The sequence below is a fragment of the Pipistrellus hanaki genome (genome assembly GCF_964339955.1).
Source record: "Pipistrellus hanaki genome assembly, chromosome: 15".
NCBI classification, from domain to species: Eukaryota; Metazoa; Chordata; class Mammalia; order Chiroptera; family Vespertilionidae; genus Pipistrellus; species Pipistrellus hanaki.
Genome location: NC_140517.1, coordinates 5443182 through 5467294, shown reverse-complemented (window position 1 = coordinate 5467294; position 24113 = coordinate 5443182). Strand labels below are relative to the sequence as shown.

At 59.5% G+C, this 24113-nt stretch overlaps 1 protein-coding gene across 1 annotated transcript; it reads left to right on the top strand.

Moving 5' to 3' along the window:
• The first annotated feature begins 4429 nt into the window (after window positions 1-4429).
• CCDC102A (coiled-coil domain containing 102A) lies at window positions 4430-22665 on the top strand. The gene is made up of 9 exons (XM_084861231.1): window positions 4430-4661; window positions 10678-11452; window positions 12453-12679; window positions 14179-14287; window positions 16377-16493; window positions 16842-17051; window positions 18297-18467; window positions 19428-19531; window positions 21676-22665. Exons 2-9 carry the CDS (start codon window positions 10835-10837, stop codon window positions 21806-21808), a joined length of 1689 nt encoding a protein of 562 aa, XP_084717357.1. The 5' UTR covers window positions 4430-4661; window positions 10678-10834; the 3' UTR covers window positions 21809-22665.
• Window positions 22666-24113: the final 1448 nt, after the last annotated feature.

Sequence of the window (24113 nt, the reverse complement as noted above, 5' to 3'; positions counted from 1 at the left end):
TGGCCCACCCTCCCGCGGGGTGTGGTTTTCCGTGACTAGCAGCCTGAGCTGACCGCCAGGCCCTTCCTTTCTGAGGTTTCCTGGCTACCTCGAGGGCAGCCGCACCAGCAGCCTTCCTCCTGGGCTGTGTGCGAGCCGAGCGGCTGCTCTCCAGGAGGCCCTGCAGCCCCAAGCCCCATTTTCCCTCCGGGATCCGGGCCGCTGCCCCTGGCCCTGCCTCAGTTGGGAAGAGAACCCCCCAGAGGCTGGCTCCTTTGGACGAAAAGGGCCCACTTACTACACCTCAGCGGAGGCCTGCGGGCGGCCTTACAAACTCAGAGACCTAAGGTAGCCACAAAGGACAGTCTGAAATGAAAACGTTTCAACTACAAGCAGTTTATGGCAGGCGGTCATGTCCGAGGCTAGGACCTTCCCTGACAAAAGCCACTCTTAACCTTAATTGAGCCTGTCCATTGTCTTTTTGATATTTTTTTAAATATATTTTATTGATTTTTTGCAGAGAGGAAGAGAGAGGGATAGAGTTAGAAACATCGATCAGCTGCCTCTTGCACACCCCCTACTGGGGATGTGCCCACAACCAAGGTACATGCCCTTGACCGAAATTGAACCCGGGACCCTTCAGTCCACAGGCTGATGCTCTATCCACTGAGCCAAACCAGTTTCGGCTATTGTCTTTTTGCTTCTAGGGTAACATAGCTTGGAATGGCCGCCGCATTCTGCTTTCTGACTCTACGCATTTAACTGCTCTGGGTACCCCACATAAAGCTTTAGTATCTGTCCTTTCAGGGCAGGCTTATTTCACGTAGCACCCTGGTCGGCAAACTGCGGCTCACGAGCCACACGTGGCTCTTTGGCCCCTGGAGTGTGGCTCTTCCACAAAACACCACGGCCTGGGCGAGTCTATTGTGAAGAAGTGGCATCAGAAGAAGTTTAAGTTTAAAAAATGTGGCTCTCCAAAAAAATGTCAGTCGTTGTCCTGTTGATGTTTGGCTCTGTGGACTAATGAGTTGGCCAACCACTGACGTAGCATACTGTCATTCTGCAGCATGAGCCAGAATGTCCTCCCCTTTTAAGGCTGAGAAATAGTCCTTTGTATGCACCACATTTTGTCTCTCCGTCCGTCCACCAGCAGACCCGGGCTGCTTCCAGCTTTTGGAGATTGTAAACATGGGTGCCCATACCATGCCCCCTTTTAACAAAAAGTCTCTAGCTGGAGGAAAGATGTTTTGCTTACATGGTATTTATTTTTATGGTTTTCTTCTATTTATGGCAGCTGATACAAATTTCCCAACCCTAAAATACATGTGTGTTCTAAAATGTAAAACGATTTTTAAAAAATAAGCTAAGCAGCCGAAACCGGTTTGGCTCAGTGGTAGAGCGTCGGTCTGCAGACTGAAGGGTCCCAGGTTCGATTCTGGTCAAGGGCATGTACCTTGGTTGCGGACACATCCCTGGTAGGGGGTGTGCAAGAGGCAGCTGGTCGATGTTTCTCTCTCATCGACGTTTCTAGCTCTCTATCCCTCTCTCCTCCTCTCTGAAAAAATCAATAAAATATAAATATAAAAAAAAAAAATAAGCTAAGCAGAAACTGGTTTGGCTCAGTGGGTAGAGCGTCGGCCTGCAGACTCAAGGGTCCCAGGTTCGATTCCGGTCAAGGACACACACCTTGGTCATGGACACATCCCCAGTAGGGGGTGTGCAAGAGGCAGCTGGTTGATGTTTCTCTCTCATCGATATTTCTAGCTCTCTATCCCTTTCTCTTCCTCTCTGTAAACAATCAATAAAATATATTTAAATGAATAAATAAATAAAAATGAAAAAGCTAAGTTAAATAACGGCCCTAGTGCTAAGTGTTGATGGCAAACATGGCGGCAGCTAAGGCCAGAGACGTGTGGGAAATGCTGACAGCCTCCTCCGTCTGAACCCCACCGTGCTGAGCTGGGGAGAGACACTCCTGGGGGGGGCACTGGGGCTGACACCCGATTAGCACTTCATCCTGAAGGCTGCCTGGAAGTTGGGTTTAGGAACATGAGTGACATTGGTAAACTGAGTCAGATCTGGGCTCTGAGCTCCCCCGCCCCCATGCCCCTACCACTTGACTTTTTTTTTTTTCATATATATTATTGATTTTTTTTTACAGAGAGGAAGAGAGAGGGATAGAGAGTTAGAAACATCGATGAGAGAGAAACCTCAATCAGCTGCCTCCTGCACACCCCCTACTGGGGATGTGCCCACAACCAAGGTACATGCCCTTGACGGGAATCGAACCTGGGACCTTTCAGTCCGCAGGCCAACGCTCTATCCACTGAGCCAAACTGGTTTCGGCCCACTTGGCTTTTGCTCCTCACTTTTCTCACTAGGAGATGGTGTTGACAACATCCAGCTCACAGGATGGGTGTAAAACAGATCATTCCTGTGAGCTGCCAAGCTTACGGCCAGCACCCATCTTGGTTCCAAGAATGGATGGCTCCTCCAAAGAGACACCCTGAAAGAGACACCCCTAGGACAAGTATTTAAAAGATATATATATGTTTTTATTGATTTCAGAGAGGGAGAGGGAGAGGGAAATAGAAACATCAATGATGAGAGAGAATCATGGATTGGCTGCCTCCTGCACGCCCCCTACTGGGGATCGAGCCCTCAACCCCAGCATGGGCCCTGACCGGGGGATAGAACCATGACTTCCTAGTTCAGGAGTCGAAGCTCAACCACTGAGCCACACAGGTCAGGCTAGGACAAGTATTTTCGCTTCCTCTCTTAAGAGGGAAGACCCGACTGTCATGGCGCTCTGACTGGAGCTCAGGTTCACCATCTGCTCACCTCCTCTGCCTCCTCCCTACCCCACCTCCGGGAACTCTAGCAGGAAGGCCGGGCTCTGGATCCATGGCTGTGCTTAGTGGCTGTGGGGGTTTGGGTATGTCTGAGCCAACGGCCTCCCTGAGCATGCCCCCAGCTTTCAGATGGGGACATCCGGTCCTCTGCGTCCTCTCCATCTCCATCTCACAGGCCCCAGGCACACCCCAAGCTGCCCTTGGGGCCTGGGCAGCAGCATTCACAGGCTAGTTCCCTCTCACACCTCACAGATCCCCACCAGCAGATGTCTCTAGCTGTCAGAGGCTGCCCACGTTGAACCGTGCAAATGCAAAGCCGGTGAAAAAGAGCGAAACTGCCAATCTTGCAAAAGAAGTGTGGGATTCCGTGAAGTTGATGCGAGTAATGCCATAGAAACCGAGCAGCTGCTAACCACAGAGGAAGAACATTTCTGTAAGAGAAGTGACTGCAGCCCTCGCTGGTTTGGCTCAGTGGAGAGAGCATCGGCCTGCGGACTGAAAGGTCCCAGATTCTATTCCGGTCAAGGGCATGTACCTTGGTTGCGGACAGATTCCCCAATAAGGGGTGTGTAGGAGGGGGCTGATCGATGTTTCTAACTCTCTATCCCTCTCCTTTCCTCTCTGAAAAAAAAATCAATAAAATATATATTTTTTTTAAAAAAAGATAAGTGACCGTGACCTTCAGAGAGGACTATTTGACCAGTAACGGATTCAGAGTGATCCTTGGGCTTAAAACCCTCAAATATTTTTGCAAAAATGACCTTTTTGTTGCCAAGAACCGATTCTTCCATCCTTCGAATGCCTACAATGGGTTAAAACTAACATATCTTCAGCCGAAACTGGTTTGGCTCAGTGGTAGAGCATCGGTCTGTGGACTGAAAGGTCCCGGGTTTAATTCCGGTGAAGGGCATGTACCTTGGTTGCGGGCACATCCCCGGTAGGGGCTGTGCAAGAGGCAACTGGTCGATGTTTCTCTCTCATCGACGTTTCTAGCTATCTCTCTCCCTTCCTCTCTGTAAAAAATCAATAAAATATATTTAAAAAACAAAAAAACACTAATATATATCTTCAGCATTTTGGGGGTTTATTTTTCGAGGTAAAGTCCCAATCTGGCCTGGTCTCTTTCCCTCCCCCCATTTCTGAGTTTTGGGTCCTCTTTCTGGAAGGATTCACCCCAGCCTGCCCTCCAGGGCACCTTATATAGTGAGAGGCCCTCCCAGAGTCTGCCCCGCCTCCTCCCGCCAAAACCGCAGACTCCCCCACACCGCCCCCCTTTACCACCACCCACCCCCCTACCCCAACTCTCGAGGCGTCTGGGCCCGCAGAGCCTCGCCGCTCCACGCTGGCGGCCGAGCTGGCAGAGGCAGAAAGCGTTAAAAGTGAACTTCTTCCCGGGCCCCGCGCTGAGCCCGCTCCGCAGGGCCCACGGCTGCCGGGATGGGGGGCGCGGGGGCGCCCGGGATCCAGAGGCGGGAAAGCGGAGCCCAGCCCCGCGGGGTCCCCGGCCCCAGCCTCCGGCCCCCACCCTCGGCCCCGCGCGGGGGTGGGGCCTCCGCCGGGGTCCCGCCCGCCCTGCAGCGGACCCCGCCGCCCCTCGCCCCAGCCCCCCAGCCCAGCAGCTCAGCGGGCCGGGCTCACGGCCGGGGTCCCGGTCCGGCTGCAGCTGGCCGGGTGCCCCGCCATCGCCCCGCCGTCTCCCCTCCCCCCCCCCCGCCCGGAGGGAGGAGGAGACTCCGCGCCCTCCCGGCGGGGCCGCACCAGCCCCGCGCCCGCCCCGCTCCGCCCTGCAGCGGCGGCTCGGACGTCCGGAGCCGCGGGTCCCCGGCCGAGGTGAGCGGGGAGCGGCCGTGCACGGGGCGGGGAGCCCCCGCGCCCCGGGAACCCCCTCCAGGCCGCGATCTCCCCTGGAGGCGAGGGGTTAAGTGGGGGGCGGCGGGGGCTCCTGCGTCCGCTGCAAACTCCGAGCGGAACTTCCTCGCCGCCCCCCCTCCCGGGTCCCCCCACGTCTGGCCTCCGGGGCGGAGGGGCTGCGGGTGAGGAGTGGGGGGGTTGGGGGTGCAGGGCCGCCCACGCGATGCCGCGGCCCCGCCGGGCGGGCGGGAGGGGGCTGCGGGCGGGGCAGGATTTGGAACTTTCCCGGGGGACACAACGTAGTCACCGGGGCGAGTGCGGGATGGACGGGCGGCGTGGGCCAATCGGAGGCCGGGCCACCGCCCCCAGGCCCCCTCGGCAGCCAATGGGGGCCTCGCGGGGTCCCGGTGGGCGGGACAGCGCCGCGCGGCCCGGGAGCCCCCTCCTCCCGCCGCCAGGGCGAGGAAGTGGGGGTTCGGGCGGTGGAACGGCAGAAAACGGGTTTCTGTAAGGAGCCGGGGCAGGTGGAGCAGAGGCTAAGGGCCAGGAGGAAGGAGGGGCCCCCCGTTACCCACCGCTCTGATGGGGGTTAACGGGGGTGTCTGACTGGCCAGCTCCCCATCTGGGGCTTCCTTCAGTTTCTCTCTTGATTGCTTCAAGTGGGCACAGAGTCTGCCCACTTGCTGGACAGAGCTTTTCGGGGTCTTGTCGGTGCCTTGCCCCATCGTTCAGCTATCAGGGGTCGGCAAAGTCATTAGTCCACAGAGCCAAGTATCAACAGGACAGCGATGGACATTTCTTTGGAGAGCCACATTTCTTAAACTTACACTTCTTCCAACACCACTTCTTCAAAATAGACTCACCCAGACCGTGGTATTTTGTGGAAGAGCCACACTCAAGAGGCCAAAGAGCCACCTGTGGCTTGAGAGCCGCAGTTTGCCGACCACGGAGCTAAGAAGACAGGCGCAGAGAGCACAGGGACACAGCATGGCAGGGACAGGGTGGGACTCTTCTCTGAAAGCATGAATAGATCAAGGAGCTACTGAGAGGCCGGGGCTGGGGTCGGCCCCCATCCAGGGCTCCCCCTCTTCCATACCAGCTATGGTTGGCCACTTGGCCAGATGCATGAGTACCCCATGGTAGAGGTGCCCCAACACCCTCCCCCCCCCCTTACTTTGCTGCTGGTCCTCTTTGTGGATCTGGGGAGCAGCTGTCCCCCCGGGCCTCAGAGGGGCCATTTGTAAAGAAATGTTATAGTCAGTGACCCGGGCTCTCTTTGTGGCTCCTCCGTCTAAGATGGGGGCATCTGAGCCGGTCCAAGAGTGCCCACTCCAGGGCCCAGGGCCCACGTGCCTCCCTCCGTCCTCTCCTGGAGGCCCAGTGGCTGCAGCCCAGGCAGCAGGTCAGAGGGACAGGTGCCCACAATTTGTGGCTGACCAGCCTGGGCCCCTGCACTTATCCAATCAGGCCGTCCTCTGCGGTTTCCTGCTGGGCTCCGCTCCCTGCCCACAGCCAGGCCCGTGGCCCCGGGCCAGGCCCCGAGCGCCACCTGAAAGGCTGTGGGAGGACAGAGGGGGTTTCTGAGCCAGAGGGAGGCGTGGGACCACCAGGCACACCCCTAGTCCCACCCCCCCAACTGACCCCCATCCGGGCTTCAGCGTGGCTCTCTCTTTGGAGACTGACAGTCATCTAAACAGGCTGAGGACGAAACACAGCGTTGACCCTCTGTGGGCCCATTCGGCTCCCTCAGATAAGAGGCCTGACCACCGACTTAGCCATAAGATAACCTCTGACCCTGACCTTGGCCACAGACAGGCTCAGACACCTACATGCCTCCGAGCCTGCCACAGAGTGACTCCGGATCCTTAGGATGATTCAACTCGCCCTGGTCGCAGGGGGACTCCCACCTGTCCATCTTTTTTTGTTTTATTTTTATTTTATTTTATTGATTTTTCACAGAGAGGAAGATAGAGAGTTAGAAACATCGATGAGAGAGAAACATCGACCAACTGCCTCCTGCACACCCCCCACTGGGGATGTGCCCGCAACCAAGGTACATGCCCTTGACCGGAATCGAACCGGGACCTCTGAGTCTGCAGGCCAATGCTCTATCCACTGAGCCAAACCGGCTTCGGCGCACCTGTCCATCTTGCATCCTTAGCCCTGGAAGCATTTATGCAGCACCTGCTGTTTGCTGGGCCAGTGCTGACAGCCAGCAAGACCCAGGTGCCCTTGTGAACTTCACCATGTGGCCATTGCCGAAAAACAGGGAGGGGCCAGTGCTTTGGGTTCGTTCACATCATCTGTGCATGGATGAGGTCAGGGAAGGCGCCCCAGCCGAGTGGGAACGGAAGGTGGGTCTTGAAGGATGTGCAGGAGTTTGCTGGTGGAGAAACGAGGGAGAGACATTGCAGACCTGTCCGCAGGCAGCAGGAACCACTGATCACTTCCTGTAGACAAACCCGATCCTAGCCTGAGGCAAGCATCCTGTGAAAACATCCTTGATTCCCTGCTGGAGTGAGTGGCCAGCCGCTGTCTGGAGCGGCGAGGGTCGCTGAGGGCTCGGGTTCGGGAGCTCCGGGTCCTAAGCCTTGCGGCCCAGCTAAGGGTACGCAGGTCGCAGGTCAGCCTCTGCTCTCCACCCGCCCAGCCTGAAGCTGGTCCTCGATGCCAGACCAGTCCTAGAAGCTCTGGGTGGCACAGGAGTCCCGCCTGGATAGGCAGAAGCCGGAGCTGCAAGAAGCGGGCAGCTGGCCAGCTCTGGCCGCGGAGGCTTGTGGGGCTGTGCTCCCTTGGGGGGGGGGGCTGGGAAGGTGAAGGCGTTTCCTGGAGGTGATGGGACTGAGCTTGAAGGAAGGGGTGGGGCGGTTCAGAGTCTGAGGGTTAGAGCAGGAGTAGACCCATCTGGCTGGCAGGAGGCAGGAGGGGAAGGTGGAGTGAGGGGGTGTCCCTGCGGTCTGCAGGGGCTGGGACCATCTGGACCTGCTCCTGGAGGTGTGATGACCACCTAGAGCCGTGGTCGGCAAACTGTGGCTCTCGAGCCACACGCAGCTCTTTGGCCCCTGGAGGGTGGCTCTTCCACAAAATACCACGGCCTGGGCGAGTCTATGTTGAAGAAGTGGCGTCAGAAGAAGTTAAAGTTTTTAAAAAAAAAAATTGGCTTTCCAAAAGAAATGTCCATTGTTGTCCTGTTGCTATTCGGCTCTGTGGACGGATGAGTTTGCCGGCCACGGGCCTCAAGGAATCAGGAAGCCAGCCGGGCACAGCGATGGGAAGGAGCCACAGAGCCCCGGGTGAGGCCAGCGGGCAGGGCCGCCGGAGCCTGTCCCTGCAGCCAGGCTGGACTGTGTTGTGTGTTGGGGGTGCGTTACCAGGCTCTGTGTGAGCTTTTGTCCCCCAGGCTGTGCTATGTGTGTGTGTGGGGGGGGGGGGGGGGGAGTGAGGAGAGGGTGCAATGGTGGCAGGGCCCGGTTGAATCTGTGGGCCTGCAGGGTTCCTGGTGTGCTAGGCTAGGGGATGGGCTTCTCCAGAAAACCAACCTTGGACCGGGGCCCCACTCCTTCCCACACGTGGGCATACGCGCCCTCGGGGAGCCACTGGGCCACTGGAGGAAGAGCAGGCGGGCTGTTCAGAGCCCCTCTGTCCCCGCTGCTGTCCTTCCTCCCCCACCCCACCCCCAGCCCCCAGGAACCCCAGGAAGGGCCAGACCAGGCTGCCTTTAGCTCGGGCGCCTGGAAGCCATGAGGGGCCTGGGTGGCGCCCGCCCTGCCCCTTTGGCGACCGGCTGGGGATTCCTGGAAGGAGCAGGCCACCCCCGCCCTGCCGAGCCCACAACAGGCCTGGCACCTCCCAGAGGCGGCGGGCGGGGGGGGGGGGGGGGTGGCAGTGGCCCCTGCCCTGTGACCCTCTCAGTGTGGGGGCTGCAGGAAGGACCCGGCAGACAGGGCCTGGGCCCCAGGACCCCCAAACCTTCCCCCCATCCCCCATGTCTAGCACAGCCCAGGCTGCCTGGCTGGCACTTGGGTTTCCTGCCTCCTTCCCCGCCCCCGCAGGCAGGCTCTCGCATTGTTTTTCTTTTCCAAGAGCTTCTCCCGTGGAGTCTCGCCAGGAAAATGGGGAGAGGAGAGCGAGTGTCCGTGTGCATGTTTGTGTGTGTGAGAGAGAGAGAGAGAGTGTGTGTGTGTGTGTGTGTGTGTGTGTGCATCCACTTAGCAATGAGTGTCTGTGCATGTCTCTGTGTGTATCCATCCGTGTGTTGGCATGTGTGTGTCTTCACGTATGTCCTGGACTCTACAGGTGAGCCTCTCTCTGTGCGTCTGTAGAGTTGTGCGTGCCTCATGCCCCTCTCTGAGTGTGCGTGTGCCTGCCTGTGTCTCTTTGTATCTGTGTCTGTGTGTATGGGTGGGGGATCAAATGTACCTGAGTGTGCAACACACATGGGGTCACAGCCAGCTGCCTCCCTGCCCCGGTGGAGAGACTGAGTCACAGAGAGGGTATCAGCCTGCCAGGGATCCTTTGGGGGAGTCCGTGGCATTCTGGGACATGGAACCGCACCTGCATGGCCGTGTCTGGGGGCATGGCTTTGTGCAGTAATGACTCTGTGCAGGGATTCCTGCGGTTGAGACGTATGCATTTGTGTGTATGGACACATGGGCGGTGACAAGGCACCGCCAATACCCAAACGCCCTGAACTTGAACTCTGAAAACCCAGTTCCCAGCCTCCTGTCTCCTGCACTTGGCTCGCTAGGGGTGGGGCCCGGAGACTGCACTTAAAGCAACTACCCTGCTAGGGACAGAGAAGAGAGGACCTTGGGGCCTGGGGCAGCACAGGGAGGGAATGCCAATCTGGCTTTTCACTGACATTCGATCACCTGCCCAGAGGGAGGGGTTGGTGACTGGGAGAGGGGACCCGGGGTTGGCAGGCAGTGTGGGGACCAGCCAGTGTTGAGCAGGGCTCTGATTGGTCGCTCTGAAAAGGAAGGGGCAGAGATCAGGGTGGGCCCCAGGGGCTGGTGGGCGGGACGGGCTAGCTGAGTGGGGAGGGACGGTCACCATGTCTCCATGGGCTGCTGGAGGCGGTCAGGAGGCGGCCACGCGGAGGGAGAAGGTGGCAGGTTAGGGACAGAGAGGGCCATGGATCTGGCTTATTTTAAAGGGGACGTGGCCTTCGAATAGCAGAGCCTGACACCTCGCTGCGCCCTCAGCATCTAACAGGCACTGGTTGACCTCCATCGTACCACCAGAGCGCGCCTGGGTCATCAAACCCTCCCAGCGTTGGCTTTTGGACTCCCAGGTACCACATCTGTCAGCTCTGGGTCTTAACCTTGCGGAGGCTCCCTGCCCTCTGCAGTAAATGCCAGTCCTTTCTCTCAATTCTGGGGAGGTAAATAAATGAGATCATTCGCATAAGGCATGGTACCCGCATAAGGTAGTGGGCCCTCCCCAGGGGTCATTGCCATCACGTGCCAAGACTAAAACCGTGGCCGGGAACCAGCTTCTGGCCCCAGCAAACTGCAGGCTGGGGGGAGAACGGGGAGCAGACAGGGGTCAGGACCGGAGATGGTCCAGAAGGACTTCTAGGAGGAGATGATTCCTCGGGTAAGTGTGAAGGATGGGAAGAGCTGGCCCCGTGTAGGGAGAGGCAGGAGGGCCAGCGTGGAAGCATGCTGTTCGGGATGGAGGCGGGAGAGCCGGAGCTGCTCCGTGCGTGAGAGGGGACCTGAAGGTCCGGAACAGCAGACCCAGGCTGCAGATCAGCCGCCGTTGCCGCAGGTTGAAGGGACCAAAGCAGGGAGTCTGGAGACCCGTGAGGAAGCAGCTGCAGGCCCTTGCTCACCATTCCAGCCTCAGGGATTCTCCTGGCCCAGACCATTCTCTCTATCCTTTGCCTCGCTGTTCCCTCTGCCTGTTATGCCCTTCCGGTGGCTGCTGTTATGGACAAGGACAGGTGGTGCCACAGCCTGCTAACGGTGTGCCCCCTCCCCCCCCCCGACAGGTCCTAGGAGGCATCCCCCACCCGGTGTGGCCCGGAGAGCCGTGGGTAGCAGCCGTGTCATCATGCGCAGCGGCATCGCATCTGCCGGACGTCCCCCTCGCTGCCCTTGAGTCCAGCCCCAAGTTCAAGTCCAGGGCCCTCCAGTCCTGCTGGCGCCATGAGCCACGGGCCGAGCCCCCGGCTGGCCGAGTCCCCGCAGCTGTCCAAGGGCAGCCTGCTGACCATCCTGGGCAGCCCGTCCCCGGAGCGCATGGGGCCGGCGGCGGACTCGCTGCCGCCCACGCCGCCCAGCGGCACCCCGTCCCCGGGGCCGTCCCCCGCGCTGTCCCTGCCGCTGCCGCCGGCGCCCGCGCTGCTGGCCACCGACGGGGACTGGGAGGGCCGCGAGGAGCTGCGGCTGCGGGAGCTGGAGGAGGCGCGGGCGCGGGCGGCGCAGATGGAGAAGACCATGCGCTGGTGGTCGGACTGCACCGCCAACTGGCGCGAGAAGTGGAGCAAGGTGCGCGCCGAGCGCAACCGCGCGCGCGAGGAGGTGCGCCAGCTGCGCCAGCGCCTGGACGCGCTCACCAAGGAGCTGGCGGGCGCGCGCCGGGAGCGCCAGGAGGCGCAGGGCGAGTGCGAGGCGCGCGGCCGCGAGCTGGCGCGGCTGCGGGGCGCCCGGGGGGCCGCCGCCGACCCGACGACGACGCCCCCCGACGGACCCGGGACGGAGCCCGAGCGGGAGCACGAGCCGCCGGTGCGCGACGTCGGGTCCGAGAGGCCCCAGAGCAGCCAGGTGCGTGGAGAAGGCCCGCGGGGCTGCCGGGCAGGGGCCTGGCCTTGGCCCTGGGGTCCCCAAGGGGGAGAGGCTGGCGGATGTGGGCAGAGGTGGAGGATCCCCGGCCTGGAGCCAGGAATGGGAAGGGCCCGGTGCCCTAAGAGTAAGGGGACCAGACATCCGCTTTGGGCCGGACAGTCCCGATTTGTAACAATGTGTCCCGCGTCCCGAGGCGTTTTTAAAAAAGTCCCGATTTTTTGAGAGATTCAAAAATCATAGGGCATTGGACCAGGTGGCACCTGAGACCCCCCACCCAGACTCCGAGATACAGGAGGAGGAGAATTTCACTCCTTGGGCAGTCCTCCGAGCCACTGTCCCAGTCTAAGGGCCAGACAGGGAAGGGAGTGGCCCCCTCGCCTGGAGAGCCCTTGGGGAAGGCAGGCTGGAGCAGGGTGTCTGGGGTTTGTGGCCAAGGCAGGCCTTGGGGGTGGACAGGGGCAGGGCAGGGGGGCAGAGGGGACAGGGGCTTGGCCTTGGGTTAATGATCTCTCGCAGCTTCCTGTCTGGGAGCTGGTTCCGCTCACAGGCCCGCCTTGCTATTCAGCTCTGCCGTGTCACCAGTCTCGTGGTGCCTAGTGTTTGCACCTGGAAAACGGGATCTTAAAGCCAGAATTCCTTTTGGAGGAATTTAGTTCCTGTTCGTTGTAGGAATCCCCTACGTCTGCATTGATCCACACCAATGCCCCACCATGTGTTTGCATACTTACAGCAACAGGGAGCTCGCTACCTCTCCTGGGAAATCTACCAGCCCAGCATGCAGGGAACCCTGGTGGCTGACTCGTGTGCAGTTCCAGGAGAAAGGGGAGGCCCAGAGGAGGCTGTGGGTCTTTCTAGGCTGCAAAACAGGGATCTGGGGCCCAGAAGGACTGTGTGACTTGCCCACACTCACCCTCCAGCTGATTCCAGACCCAGGGCCTGGGAGAGGCCAAGAGGACTCAGCTGCCTCTGGTCCCCGCAGGAGCTGGAGCTGGCGGAGAGCCTGCTGAAGGGCAGAGCAGAGGAGCCCGAGGGCTGCTGGGAGACGCGCAGTGTGGGGACCGGGGGCCCGCGGGGCAGCTCGGGCCGCCAGGAGCGCAGCCGGCTGCCCTGGGAGGACACAGCGGCCATGGAGGAGGAGGCCTCCAAGTTGACAGCCCTACGCCTGCGGCTGGATGAGTCCCAGAAGGTGCTGCTCAAGGAACGAGAGTGAGTGCTGGGGGCAGGCAGGTGCAGGGGGGGGGGGGGGCAGAAACACTCAGCACCACAATATGAACATCAGTGACCCAAAGCGTGAGACTTGCTGAAGGGGAGTGGTTCTATTTGGGCTTGAATCCTGCAGCATTAGAGCAGCGTGCTCTGCCCAAGAACCCCATGCTAGTTTTCTATTATTATTATTATCACTACTAGAGGCCCCGTCGGCCTGGCCGGCCATTGGGGCCAGCAGGCTTGGGGGGAGGGACTGTAGGAGGTTGGCTGTGGGAGTGCACTGACCACCAGGGGACAGTTCCTGTGTTGAGCATCTGCCCCCTGGTGGTCAGTGATATTATAGCTACCAGCCAGTCATTATAATCGCTTAGGCTTTTATATAGAGAGATTAACTCAAATAATATGTAATATGCAAATAAGAGCGAGGTTCTAGATCCTTTTCCCCCCCAGGGATGTCATGTACACATTACCGGATGCAGGGTAATTCCTTGGATGGGCAGGATGTCCTGGGCCCTGCCAGGTATCGGGTACCCCAGGTCCCTGCCCACTAAACGACCCTGTTGTCATGACAACCAAAAACATCCCCATGGGTCTCTAACATGCCTCCTAGAGGGTGGTGCTGTCTCCTCTCAGAACACTGAGTAGACCCTCAGCACAGAGCCGGGCGTGGTGTGGGATGGGGAAGCGCAGCGTGAAACAGTAAATGCGGGTGTTAGTTGAGCACGTACTATGTGCTGGAGCCAGGCACAGTGCTTGTTACCCAGAGCTTCTCATTCATGCACAGGGTCATGGGAGAACTAGGGAATCCCACCCAGTGGTGGTGACAAGAGGGGGCCCCTAGATCCGAGGGTCATTGGACTGTGATTTCCAGCTTTTCTAATGGCAGAACCGTGTTTTTCTTTTCTTTTCTTTTTTTAATATATTTTATTGATTTTTTTTTACAGAGAGGAAGGGAGAGAGATAGAGAGCTAGAAACGTCGATGAGAGAGAAACATCAACCAGCTGCCTCCTGCACACCCCCTACCGGGGATGTGCCCGAAACCAATGTACATGCCCTTGACCGGAATCGAACCTGGGACCTTTCAGTCCGCAGACCAACGCTCTACTACTGAGCCAAACCGGTTTCGGCGATTTGCAGCTTTTCTAATGGCAGAACCGTGTTCTCAAGCCAAGCCTTGCAGGGAACCACAGTGCATGAAACAGGAGCCAGGGTCGTATTTGGCACATGATCCTGGGGCCCAGGGAGAGGGAGGCACCTGCCAGGGGTGCTCGGTGCCATGGAGGCCTGGTGCCCTCCTCACACCATGCCCTCGTGGGAGGGGCATAGTTCCAGGAGAAATGCACAGCCAGGTGCCTGCCACCGTGTGGGGTGCCAGGACCTTGAAGGCAAGGACGTTGGCCTTGGGGTCTTGCAGGTACAGAGTGCGTAGGAGGACTCTGAGCAGAGGGCGCCGGTGGGCTCACCCCCATGTCTCCCTCTCTCTGTCCCCTCTCCCCAGGGATAAGCTGGCACTGAGCAGGAACATTGAGAAGCTGGAGGGGGAACTCAGCCAGTGGAAGATAAAGTATGAGGAGCTGAGCAAGACCAAGCAGGAGATGCTCAAGCAAGTGAGTCTTGGAGACCCGGGGGGGGGGGGGGGGCTTCCTGGAGGAAGCAGCATTGTGCTGTTGCATTTCAGCAGTGGGAGTGCACAGAAGAAGGGCGTTCATTGATTGCCAAGCGCCGGCCACGCACTGTTCTGAGTGCCGGGTGGGGGCAATGTCCCTGCCTTCAGGACCCTCAGGAAGAGGATCAGGGAAGGACTGGCAGGAACCAGGCAGATAAATTCATAAGCTATGAAGTAGTCCAAACAGTGTAAGAGGGATGGGGTGATGGGTGAGGAAAGACCTCAAAAGGTGACATTTGAGACAAGACCTAAAGGGGTTAGAAGAAGCCACCTTCGAGAGGATACGGTGGGCAACGTTCCCAGCAGAAGGCACAGCAGATGCAAAGGTCCTGAGGCCAGCGCAAGCCTAACGCATCCAGAAAATGAGCCAGCGTGGCTGGCGGGTAGTAGTAAAGGTGACCAGACGTCCCGATTTTGAACAACTTGTCCCGCGGCGTTTTAAAAAAAAGTCCCGCGGGACTGTCCCACCAAAAGCTGGACGCCTGGTCACCTTCTAGTAAGTGAGAGGTGAGGCTGCAAGGAGAGCTTTGAGGACCAGGATGCAGGGGAGGCGTCTGACGGTGCATTCAGGGAGTGCCTACTGTGTGCGAGGTCTCACTGAAGCCTGGTGGCCATCAGGTGGCTGTCCCCATTTCATAAGTGCGGAAACTGAGGCTCCTGCCAGCAGAAAGGGAATTTCCCTCTTCCCACCACAGTGTGGCAAACCCAGAGCAGGCAGGGCACATGCCCTTAACCAGTAGGCAGCCTTTCCCAACTCCCATGCAGGCCCCCATATGGCCACCAGGGGGCAGAGCCACCCCGGGAAAGCCGGCTGGACCGGCTGCATCTCCGAAGGCGGGAAGACCACGGACCTCGGAGCCTGGGACGCTGGCCTTGGGGACGCTCCTAAAATAGATTCCCAGACCCACCCTCGCCCTCCCGAGACATCATCTTTGGGACTTGGGTTTAGGAATCTGTCTTTTTTTTTTTTAATTTTCCTAAGTTGGGAAGTGTGATCATTTGCAGAACGTGAATACAACACGAACGGATTACTTACAAAGACTCGCTTTTGTATCTGACGTCTTTCCCTCACCGTATGCATGCAAGGCCACCCCTGCCATCACACGCAGACGGTGTCCAGCCAGTGTCCATGGAGGGCTCCCCGATGCCAAGGCCATACAGGGGTATAAAGGTGGACAGACAGACAACTCTCTGTCCTCCCAAGCTCCCGTTCTAGTGGGGGAGGGGGTCGTGGCAAGTGGAGGAGGCACCCCCTGCAGGTGGGGAGGACAGCAGAGGCCTCCCTGAGCAGGGGGCATTGAGGACAAGGCCTGAGCATGAGAAGAGTCCATGCTGCAAAATACCTCAGAAGAAGTGTAGGGGGCAGAGGGAGGGAGCCACATGTGCCAAGGCCCTGGGGTGAGCAGGGTGTATTTGAGGCTTAGAAAGGAGGCCACACAATGGACTAAGAGGAAGGAGGTGAAAGGGGTCAGTCCTTACCCTAAGGAACCCGGGATGGGGACATGATTGTATTTATCTTTTTATTTATTTTTGTTTTTTTTAAAAAATATATTTTATTGATTTTTTTTTTTTTACAGAGAAGAAGGGAGAGGGTTAGAGAGCTAGAAACATCAGTGAGAGATGCTTGGATCAGCTGCCTCCTGCACACACCCTACTGGGAATGTGCCCACAACCAAGGCACATGCCCTTAACCAGAATCGAACCTGGGACCCCTCAGTCCACAGGCCAATGCTCCATCCACTGAGCCGTACCGGTTAGAGCTGTATTTATCTTTTTAAAAGCTCACACTAGGCGACTGTTGTGGAAAATGGACTGACAGGGGCTAGGAGTGGACCCTGGGCGGCTAGATGGCAGTGAGATGGGAAACGAGAGATGTCGGAAGCAGCACAAGTGGTCAGATTCAAGGTCCATTCCGCACATCCAGTGGCCCATATGGGTACCACCTCTCCGCTGGGCACGCCTCCCCAGTGCCCACCCTCAGGGCTGGTTCTGGGTGCTATTCGCGTAACCAGACTGGGCTGTCTCTGCAGCTCAGCATCCTGAAGGAGGCGCACCAGGACGAGCTGGGCCGCATGTCCGAGGACTTGGAGGACGAGCTGGGGGCGAGGTCCAGCATGGACAGGAAGATGGCTGAGCTGAGGGGCGAGGTGGGGCGTCCAGCGGGTCCCGGGAGGGCCGGGGGGGTGGCCATGGGGCCCTGGCTCTGTCAGCTGGGCTCTTGAAAGAGGCCTGTTGCTCTAAGGGGTCCAGGCACACCCCAGGGGTCCCCCAATCTGCAGGGGGCAGTTCCTCTCCCACACAGAGACCCAAAGCGCCCTCACATCCTGCACACGTGAAACAGCCAGGTTAATTATAGCCGCTGCAGCTGGACCTGCTTCCTGCAGCCAAAAACGGCTCCAGGAGGAGTTGGGGGTGGGGGGTGGCGGAGAGAGTCCAGCTCGGGCCCTTCCGTGCCCCTTCCCCAGGGACCCTCACCCTGTCCCGCCCTCTTCCAGATGGAGCGGCTGCAGGCAGAGAACGCGGCCGAGTGGGGCCGCCGGGAGCGGCTGGAGACGGAGAAGCTGGGCCTGGAGCGGGAGAACAAGAAGCTGCGGGCGCAGGTCGGGGACCTGGAGGAGGCCCTGGCACGCCGGCGGCGGCAGGCGGCCAGCGCCCTGGACTGCGACCTGCGGGCCAGCCAGGCTGCGCTCTTCGAGAAGAACAAGGTGGGGCAGTGGGCGGCGTGGCCGGGACTGGGACGGCCCTGCCTCCCCGTCCAGCCAGGGCAGAGCACCCGCTGTGTGTCCAGGGTCAGCCCCCGGGGGCCCCAGAAGTGACAACTAAGGGCAGAGGCTGCTCCTGCTGGGCGCCCACTCTGGGTCAGGCTCAGGGACCATGGCAGTACCTGCATTTGTTTATTTTTTTCTTCTTTTTTATTGATTTTTTTACAGAGAGGAAGAGAGAGGGATAGAGAGTTAGAAACATCGATGAGAGAGAATCATCAATCAGCTGCCTCTTGCAACACCCCCTACTGGGGATGTGCCCGCAACCAAGGTCCATGCCCTTGACCGGAATCGAACCTGGGACCTTTCAGTCCACAGACCAACACTCTGTCCACTGAGTCAAACTGGTTTCGGCAGTACCTGCATTTATCTATTCATTTATTTTTATATATTTTATTGATTTTTTACAGAGAGGAAGAGAGAGGGATAGAGAGTTAGAAACATCGATGAGAGAGAATCATCGACCAGCTGCCTCTTGCAACACCCCCCACTAGGGATGTGTCTGCAACCAAGGTGCATGCCCTTGACCTGTATAGAACCTGGGACCCTTCTGTCCTCAGGCCAATGGGTGGGGTGTCTATCCACTGAGCCAAACGGTTTCGGCAGTACCTGCACTTATGGAGCGCCTCCTGTAGGCCCGACGCCAGTGCTTTTGGTCCATGATGTCGCTTAATCCTCCCGACAGCCCTTCTGTTTATGCAACAAACGTTTGCACCAAAGACTCCAGACCTCATCCCCTTCCCCAAACCCCCGACTCCGCTCCAGTAGCCTGCCGGACACCCCACGTCCTTCCCAGGAGGCACCTCAAAGTTACACGTGCAACAGGGAGCCACTGAGTCACCCACCTAGGCCTTCTCGCCTCACGGGAGACCTAAGGTGACCCCATGTCCTGCTTTTGGTGCGGCAGTCCCGATGTTTAACAATGTGTCCTGCGGCATTTTAAAAAAAAGTCCCGATTTTTCAAAAAAATCGGGACTTTTTTTTAAAACGCCGCAGGACACATTGTTAAACATCGGGACATCCGGTCACCTTGCTCTAGCCTCCAGGCGCTCAGCCAAACCTCTCCTGCTGGTATTTGTGACACCAGGCAGAGAGATTCCGGGGAGAGGGGCCACCAGCACCCCTAGACCTGCCTGGCACGGTGCCCTCGGACCCTGAGCCCTCCCCGCCCCTCTCCGCTCCCTGCAGGAGCTGGCAGACCTGAAGCACGTGCACGGCAAGCTGAAGAAACAGTTCCAGGAGAAGGTGGCCGAGCTGGCCCACGCCAACCGGCGGGTGGAGCAGCACGAGGCGGAGGTGAAGAAGCTGCGGCTGCGGGTGGAGGAGCTCAAGAAGGAGCTGGCCCAGGCTGAGGACGAGGTGAGCCCCGCCGAGGCCGGAGGGCGGCCCCCAGACCTCAGCCCCAGTGGGGTGTCCCTCCACGCTGAGTCCCCGGCGCCTGGTGTGAGCCTGACGCTCAGGGTGTGCACAGGGTAGGGAGGGAGAGAGGGTGGGTGGGTGACGGATGGACGGTAGGTCGGTGTGTGGGTAGGAGGGTGGGGAGAAAAATGGACAGGCGAGGTTGATGAGAGGTTGATTAGATTAATGGGTGGATGGGTGGGTAGACTGTGGGTGGTTAAATGGAAAGACAGAAGGGTCACTCCAGGGGTGGAGGAACAGATGGATGAGGGACTGGGTGGACAGATGAATGGGAGAGCGAGAGAGAGAGAGAGAGAGGGCGGGAGGAAGGATGGATGGATGGATGGATGAGAGGTGGCACCAGATGTCTGATGGGTGGTGGGGTGGGTCGATGGATGATGGGTGAGGACATGGAAAGATGGATGACAGTGGAAAGATGGATAGACCACTGACTGGATCAGTGGGTGGAAGAATGAGTGGCCAGGGAGAGAAGGACAGAAGGATGGGTAGATGGAGACATGGGTGTGTCTGTCTGGGAGAACGGAAGGACACATGGACAGGCAAGGTGAAGGGGTGGCTAAACAAATGAATGAATGGTGGAGTGGGTAGGTGGGTATCTTCCTAGCAGATGGATATTTCCATGGATGGACGGTCACAGGGGACAGATGGATGAGGGTAGGTGGGTTGATGGATGGGCCAGCAGCGTGGGGTGTTGGAGGAGGGGCGGGCTCAGAAGGGAGGGGCAGCGGATGGAGAGGAGCACCGGGGACGCTTCCCTGGAGGAGGCGGGCCTCGGTCTGGGCCTCGGAGGAGACAGGGCCTGCCCTCTGGGAAGGACAGGCCTGCGGGCGAATGGCAGGAGGCAGGCCGGGCTGGCCCGGGCTAGGTGACCCCACGCTGTCGGCCCTGCTCACCCCGCAGCTGGACGAGGCCCACAACCAGGCGCGGAAGCTGCAGCGGTCGCTGGACGAGCAGACGGAGCAGAGCGAGAACCTGCAGGTGCAGCTGGAGCACGTGCAGTCCAGGTGGGTCCCCACGTGCTCCCCGGGGATGGGGCTCCATCCGGGAGAGGATTCCCGGCCGGGGCACAGGAGCAGGGCAGAGAGACTTCCAGCTAAAGGAATCGCTTCCCCCACCCTCCCCCTCCTCCTCCGGACAGGGTCCGAGCTCAGGAGGAGGAGGAGGAGGAGGAAGAGGGCCGGACTCCCTGGGGCCAAAATCCTGTCCTCTCCCGGCAGGAAGGGCCGGGGCCAGGAAACCAGGGGAGGGGAGTGAGAGCAGGAAGCGAGGCCAGCTGGGACCCTGGAATTGTCTCCTGCAGCCGGAGAGCAGGAAGGGTGGCCAAACAGGTCAAGGCCAAGGTGGGGAAATAGGTAGGGCCCATGGGCCTGGGATGCCATTGACCAGAAAAACAAACAGCCCTCGGGGTCCTGGGCTGGGTGGACCCCAGGCCAGCTGGGATCAGAGGAACTGGAGGAGCCTCAGCCTGATGGTGGGCCCGAGTGAGTCCTCAGACAGACCCCAGGGTCTGGGGAACGTACCTGCACACTTGCATTCCCCCCCGCCCCCCATCCCAGCACCCGGTGACTGTACCCTCTCTCTGACACCCCTTATAGAGCCGTCCGATATCAGAGAGCATCAGGTCCAAGCCCCCTACCTGAGGGGCCTCATAACCACAACCCTGACCCCCCCGCTGCCTGGGCTGGGCCCTGGGCAGGCCCTTCCTCCCGGCCTCTTATTTCGTGGAATAGAGGGAGCCTGGGCTCTGCCTGGGTGGTGGCAGTCCTGGCTCGGTCCTTCGTCGCTGTGTGATCTTGGGGCACTTACCCTCTCTGTGTCCGTTTCCTCATCTGTAAAATGGGGGCGGTAACAGCTCTTACCTCTCGGTTGTTAGAATGAAAGGAGCTGGTATGTGTTCATAAAAGTATCTGGCACCTCATAAAAGCTGCTCTGCTCCTCTCACCCCAGGGTGGGGGCTCTGAGTGGGTCACACACGGTGCTACAAGAACTGTGCTCCTGGAAGGAGGGAAGGGGGAGTTCCTAGGCGGTTGGCAGATGAGGAAACGAAGGCCCAAGAGGGTCCGTCGGTCCTTCCACAGCCACGCCTCCATCTGCCCTCGGGGCCCTTATTTCCTAAGCACCTACTGTGTGCTTGCTGTGAGCATCCTTCGTGCTCCTGGGAAGGGTACAGGCCATGGAGCCAGACCTAACGGCCCTGTGACACGGCCCGCCGAGCCTCAGTCTCCCCTTCTGCTTGGGGTGGTTCCTATGCAGGGTCGGGCAGGGGCCCAGGCGCGATTCCAAGTCCCTCCGGCTGCGTCTGGCCAGCTCTGCCCAGCTCTGCCCACTCCCCCGCCCCAGCTCGCACCCCGTAAAAGGCCGCCTGGCCCAGGGCTTTCCCGCCGCCCTGGCCACATTCTTCGGGAGCCATAAACTCCCGGAATGGACGGGCGGGCACTGCCCGGCCTCTCAAGTGCTTCCATGGCGGAGGGGGTGGGGGGGGCCCAGGCGGCCGCCCAGGACCGCTGCCTCGTGTTCTCCTCCAACTTTCTGAGCTTTTAATGTTCCGGGGATGGGGATGGGGCACTAAATCACCGCGCGGTAATGGAGCCCCCGGCGCGCCCCTCCCCGCCCGCCCGTCAATAATTCATGCTTCCTGTGCGAGGCCGGCAGCAGCCGCTCCGCGGGGGAGGGGCGGCGGGGCCAAGTGCGCCCGGGGCGTTTGGCTTTGGAGGAACTGGGGCGGGGCACTTTCTCACAGACACCGGGGATGGAGGGGGCTGAGACCCCCGCCCCCTGCCCCCTACCCCCATCCCCCGTGGTCCTTAGAGCCGGGCTGGGGTTGCACTCTCAGCGGCATGACCATGACCTTGAGCAGCCGCTCACCTCTCCAAGCCCCCAGCCCACTCTCACCGCCCACATTACTCCGGGCACATGACTCACCTGCCACCTGCCTCGTACCTCGGTTTCTTTGTCTGTAAAACGGAGGTGATAATAATAGCACCTCCTGTCATTGGGGGGGGGGGGGGGCGGCCTCAGGGAGGCGGCTGCGATCGATGAGGTCATGTTTGTAAAGGCCCAACCTGGTGCCTGGCAGCGGCTGGCAGCCCGCCGATGAGGCCACGCCCTGATGAGGCCACGCCCTGACCCGCTGTCCCCCGCCCCCCAGGCTCCGCCGGCAGCAGCAGAACGCGCCCCTCTTCGGGAAGATCCGCAGCAGCGCCCGCTTTGGCCCCGAGGAGGCCGGGGACGGAGCCAGCGACCTGGACGAGGACGAGGACCTGCAGATCCAGGTGGCCTAGAGCGCCCGGGCTGGCGGGACCGGCCCGCGGCCACAGCCCCCCACCCCTGGGTGCTCGGGCTGACCGGCCGCTCACTGATGCGGCTGACCGGCCTCACCCCAGGAGCACCCCTGCCCACGTCCTGTGTTTATATATATAGATATATTTTTATATATGTGCCCGGTGCTATAAACACAATACACCCTCCCCCCCCCAGACCTGATCCAGGATCCCCTCCCCCCCCACCAGGAGTCTCCTGGAGAGGGGATGAGGTGTCAAGAGATGGTCTGTTGGGTCCCCAGCCCAGGCTGCTTCTCTGAGCCTTGGGGGCTGGGCGGGAGCTGTTCACACTACAATGTGATAAACCCGGTCTTTGGTAATAAACCAGTTGAGGTTCTTGGGTGGAGTCCTGAGCTCGAGGCAACATCAGCCTATACTTGCACCCGAACCGAAGTTCAAAAAGATCAAGTGAATGAATGAATGAATGTGAGAATGAATGAATGAATGAATGAACATCTGAGCTGCGGGATGGTCTGGGACCCAGCTCCTGGGAGGGGAGGAGACAGGATGGTGCACGTGTTATCTGAAGAAGAGGAGACTTAAATTCTGGCATCGATGGACTCCAATCTCCGCTCTGCCCCTTGCTGGCTGTGCAACCTCGGGGAAGTGTCTTGGGCTCTCTGAGCCTCCGTTTCTCTCTCTGCAAATGTGGTGTCTCCCAGAGCCGTCCTGAGAATCAGGAGCTCAGGAAAGGTGCGTTGTTCTTGAAGTGCTCGGAGGCATGCCGCGGAGAGGAGGGGTGTGCCAGCTGGGCCCTGCCACCAGGGATGGGGTTCAGGGGACTGGCAGTTTACCCAGAGGCAAGTGTAAACAATAAATAAGAAGCCCTTTTATCTTCTCCCTGGCCCTGCTCTAGGCAGTGAAATGATAGGTAATTTTACTATTTTGGATACTTCGTCCCTAAGTCCCCCTGTAACCAACAGACTGACATTACACCGGGTGGGAGCTGTTATTAGCACGGCAGCACTCATTTCTGAGCCTTTGCAGTCGGGGTAGCATTGGAGACACCTGCCCGTGATGAGACCCTTCTGGGAGCCCCAGGGCCTGGTTTCTGGAAAGGAGGCTGTCGGGATCGTGCTAACCTGTGGGAGAGGTGATCTCCCTGTGTCAGGCCTGTGCAGGGGGAGCAGCTGGGCTCCCTGCTGGGGGTGGTGAACAGCATTCAAGGACTTTCTTCTTCTTTTTCTTCTTCTTTTTTTTTAATATATTTTATTGATTGTTTACAGAGAGGAAGGGAGAGGGATAGAGAGCTAGGAACATCGATGAGAGAAACATCGACCAGCTGCCTCCTGCATACCCCCTACTGGGGATGTGCCCGCAACCAAGGCACATGCCCTTGACCGGAATCCAACCTGGGACCTTCCAGTCCGCAGGCCGACGCTCTATCCACTGAGCCAAACCGGTTCCGGCAGGACTTTCTTCTTGAAGCCACAACCAGGGGAAGCCATGATGAGCCTTGGGGGCTGACAGGAGGGGAGAGGCAGGCCCGGGAGCCCAGCTGGGGGTGATAAATCCGGGCGTTGAACATTTGCCTGTTGCCAGGCCTAAACTGACCGGGCCTGTGAGGTGGGGTTTGCTGTCATGACAGGAAGGCCCCTGGCCCCTCCTGAGCTCCAAGGGGAGAGGATGGAGTTGGGGACACCCAGGAACGGGGATCCCCTCCCCCACCCCCCCCAGTGGGTCTTTCCCCAGAAGCCAGGGCCGTTGGAAAAGGGGCTGCAGGAAGAAGACCATTTCCTGCCAGGGGTCTTTCTGTTTGTCTCTCGCCAACAGGAAGTGGGCCCCCAGAAGAGGCTGACAATGCTGCCCTTTGACCCCTGGGAGCTAGGAACCAGGCCCTCCCTGACAGCAGCCCAGAGAGCCGCCTCCCCCAGGCCCCGGGGCAGACATGCCATTCCCAGACACAGAGCAGACCAGCGGCGGCTCCCCCAGACTCCCTGGCACCTCCGGCGAGATAGCGTGGAGCAGGGGCCCCATTCCAGCCCCTGCTGGTGGGCGGGGCGCTCCCGAGAATGTCCGTGAGGAGGGGTCTGCCCGCCCACCTCCTTTCTCCCAGGGAAACCCAAGACCCGGGGGAGGCAGCCACAGACAAAGGGCTGCGAGGCTGTCCGGGCCTGGACGGCGGGCTCCATCCCGGTGGTGGTGGTGGTGGTCATGGTGGTGGTGGTGGTGGTGGTGGTGGTGGTGGTGGTGGTGGCAGTGGCAGCATCTGCCAGCCGAGGTGTCCGCTCTGGCTCCCGCGATGCTGTAGAAACGAATGCATTGC

Bases quoted from the DNA above. Each gene is read 5' to 3' on its own strand.
- CCDC102A (XM_084861231.1), top strand. From the start codon at position 10,835: ATGAGCCACGGGCCGAGCCCCCGGCTGGCCGAGTCCCCGCAGCTGTCC. The intron at 17,052-18,296 runs GTGGGGCAGTGG...CGCTCCCTGCAG, and splicing joins CGCTCTTCGAGAAGAACAAG to GAGCTGGCAGACCTGAAGCA. The intron at 19,532-21,675 runs GTGGGTCCCCAC...CCCGCCCCCCAG, and splicing joins CTGGAGCACGTGCAGTCCAG to GCTCCGCCGGCAGCAGCAGA.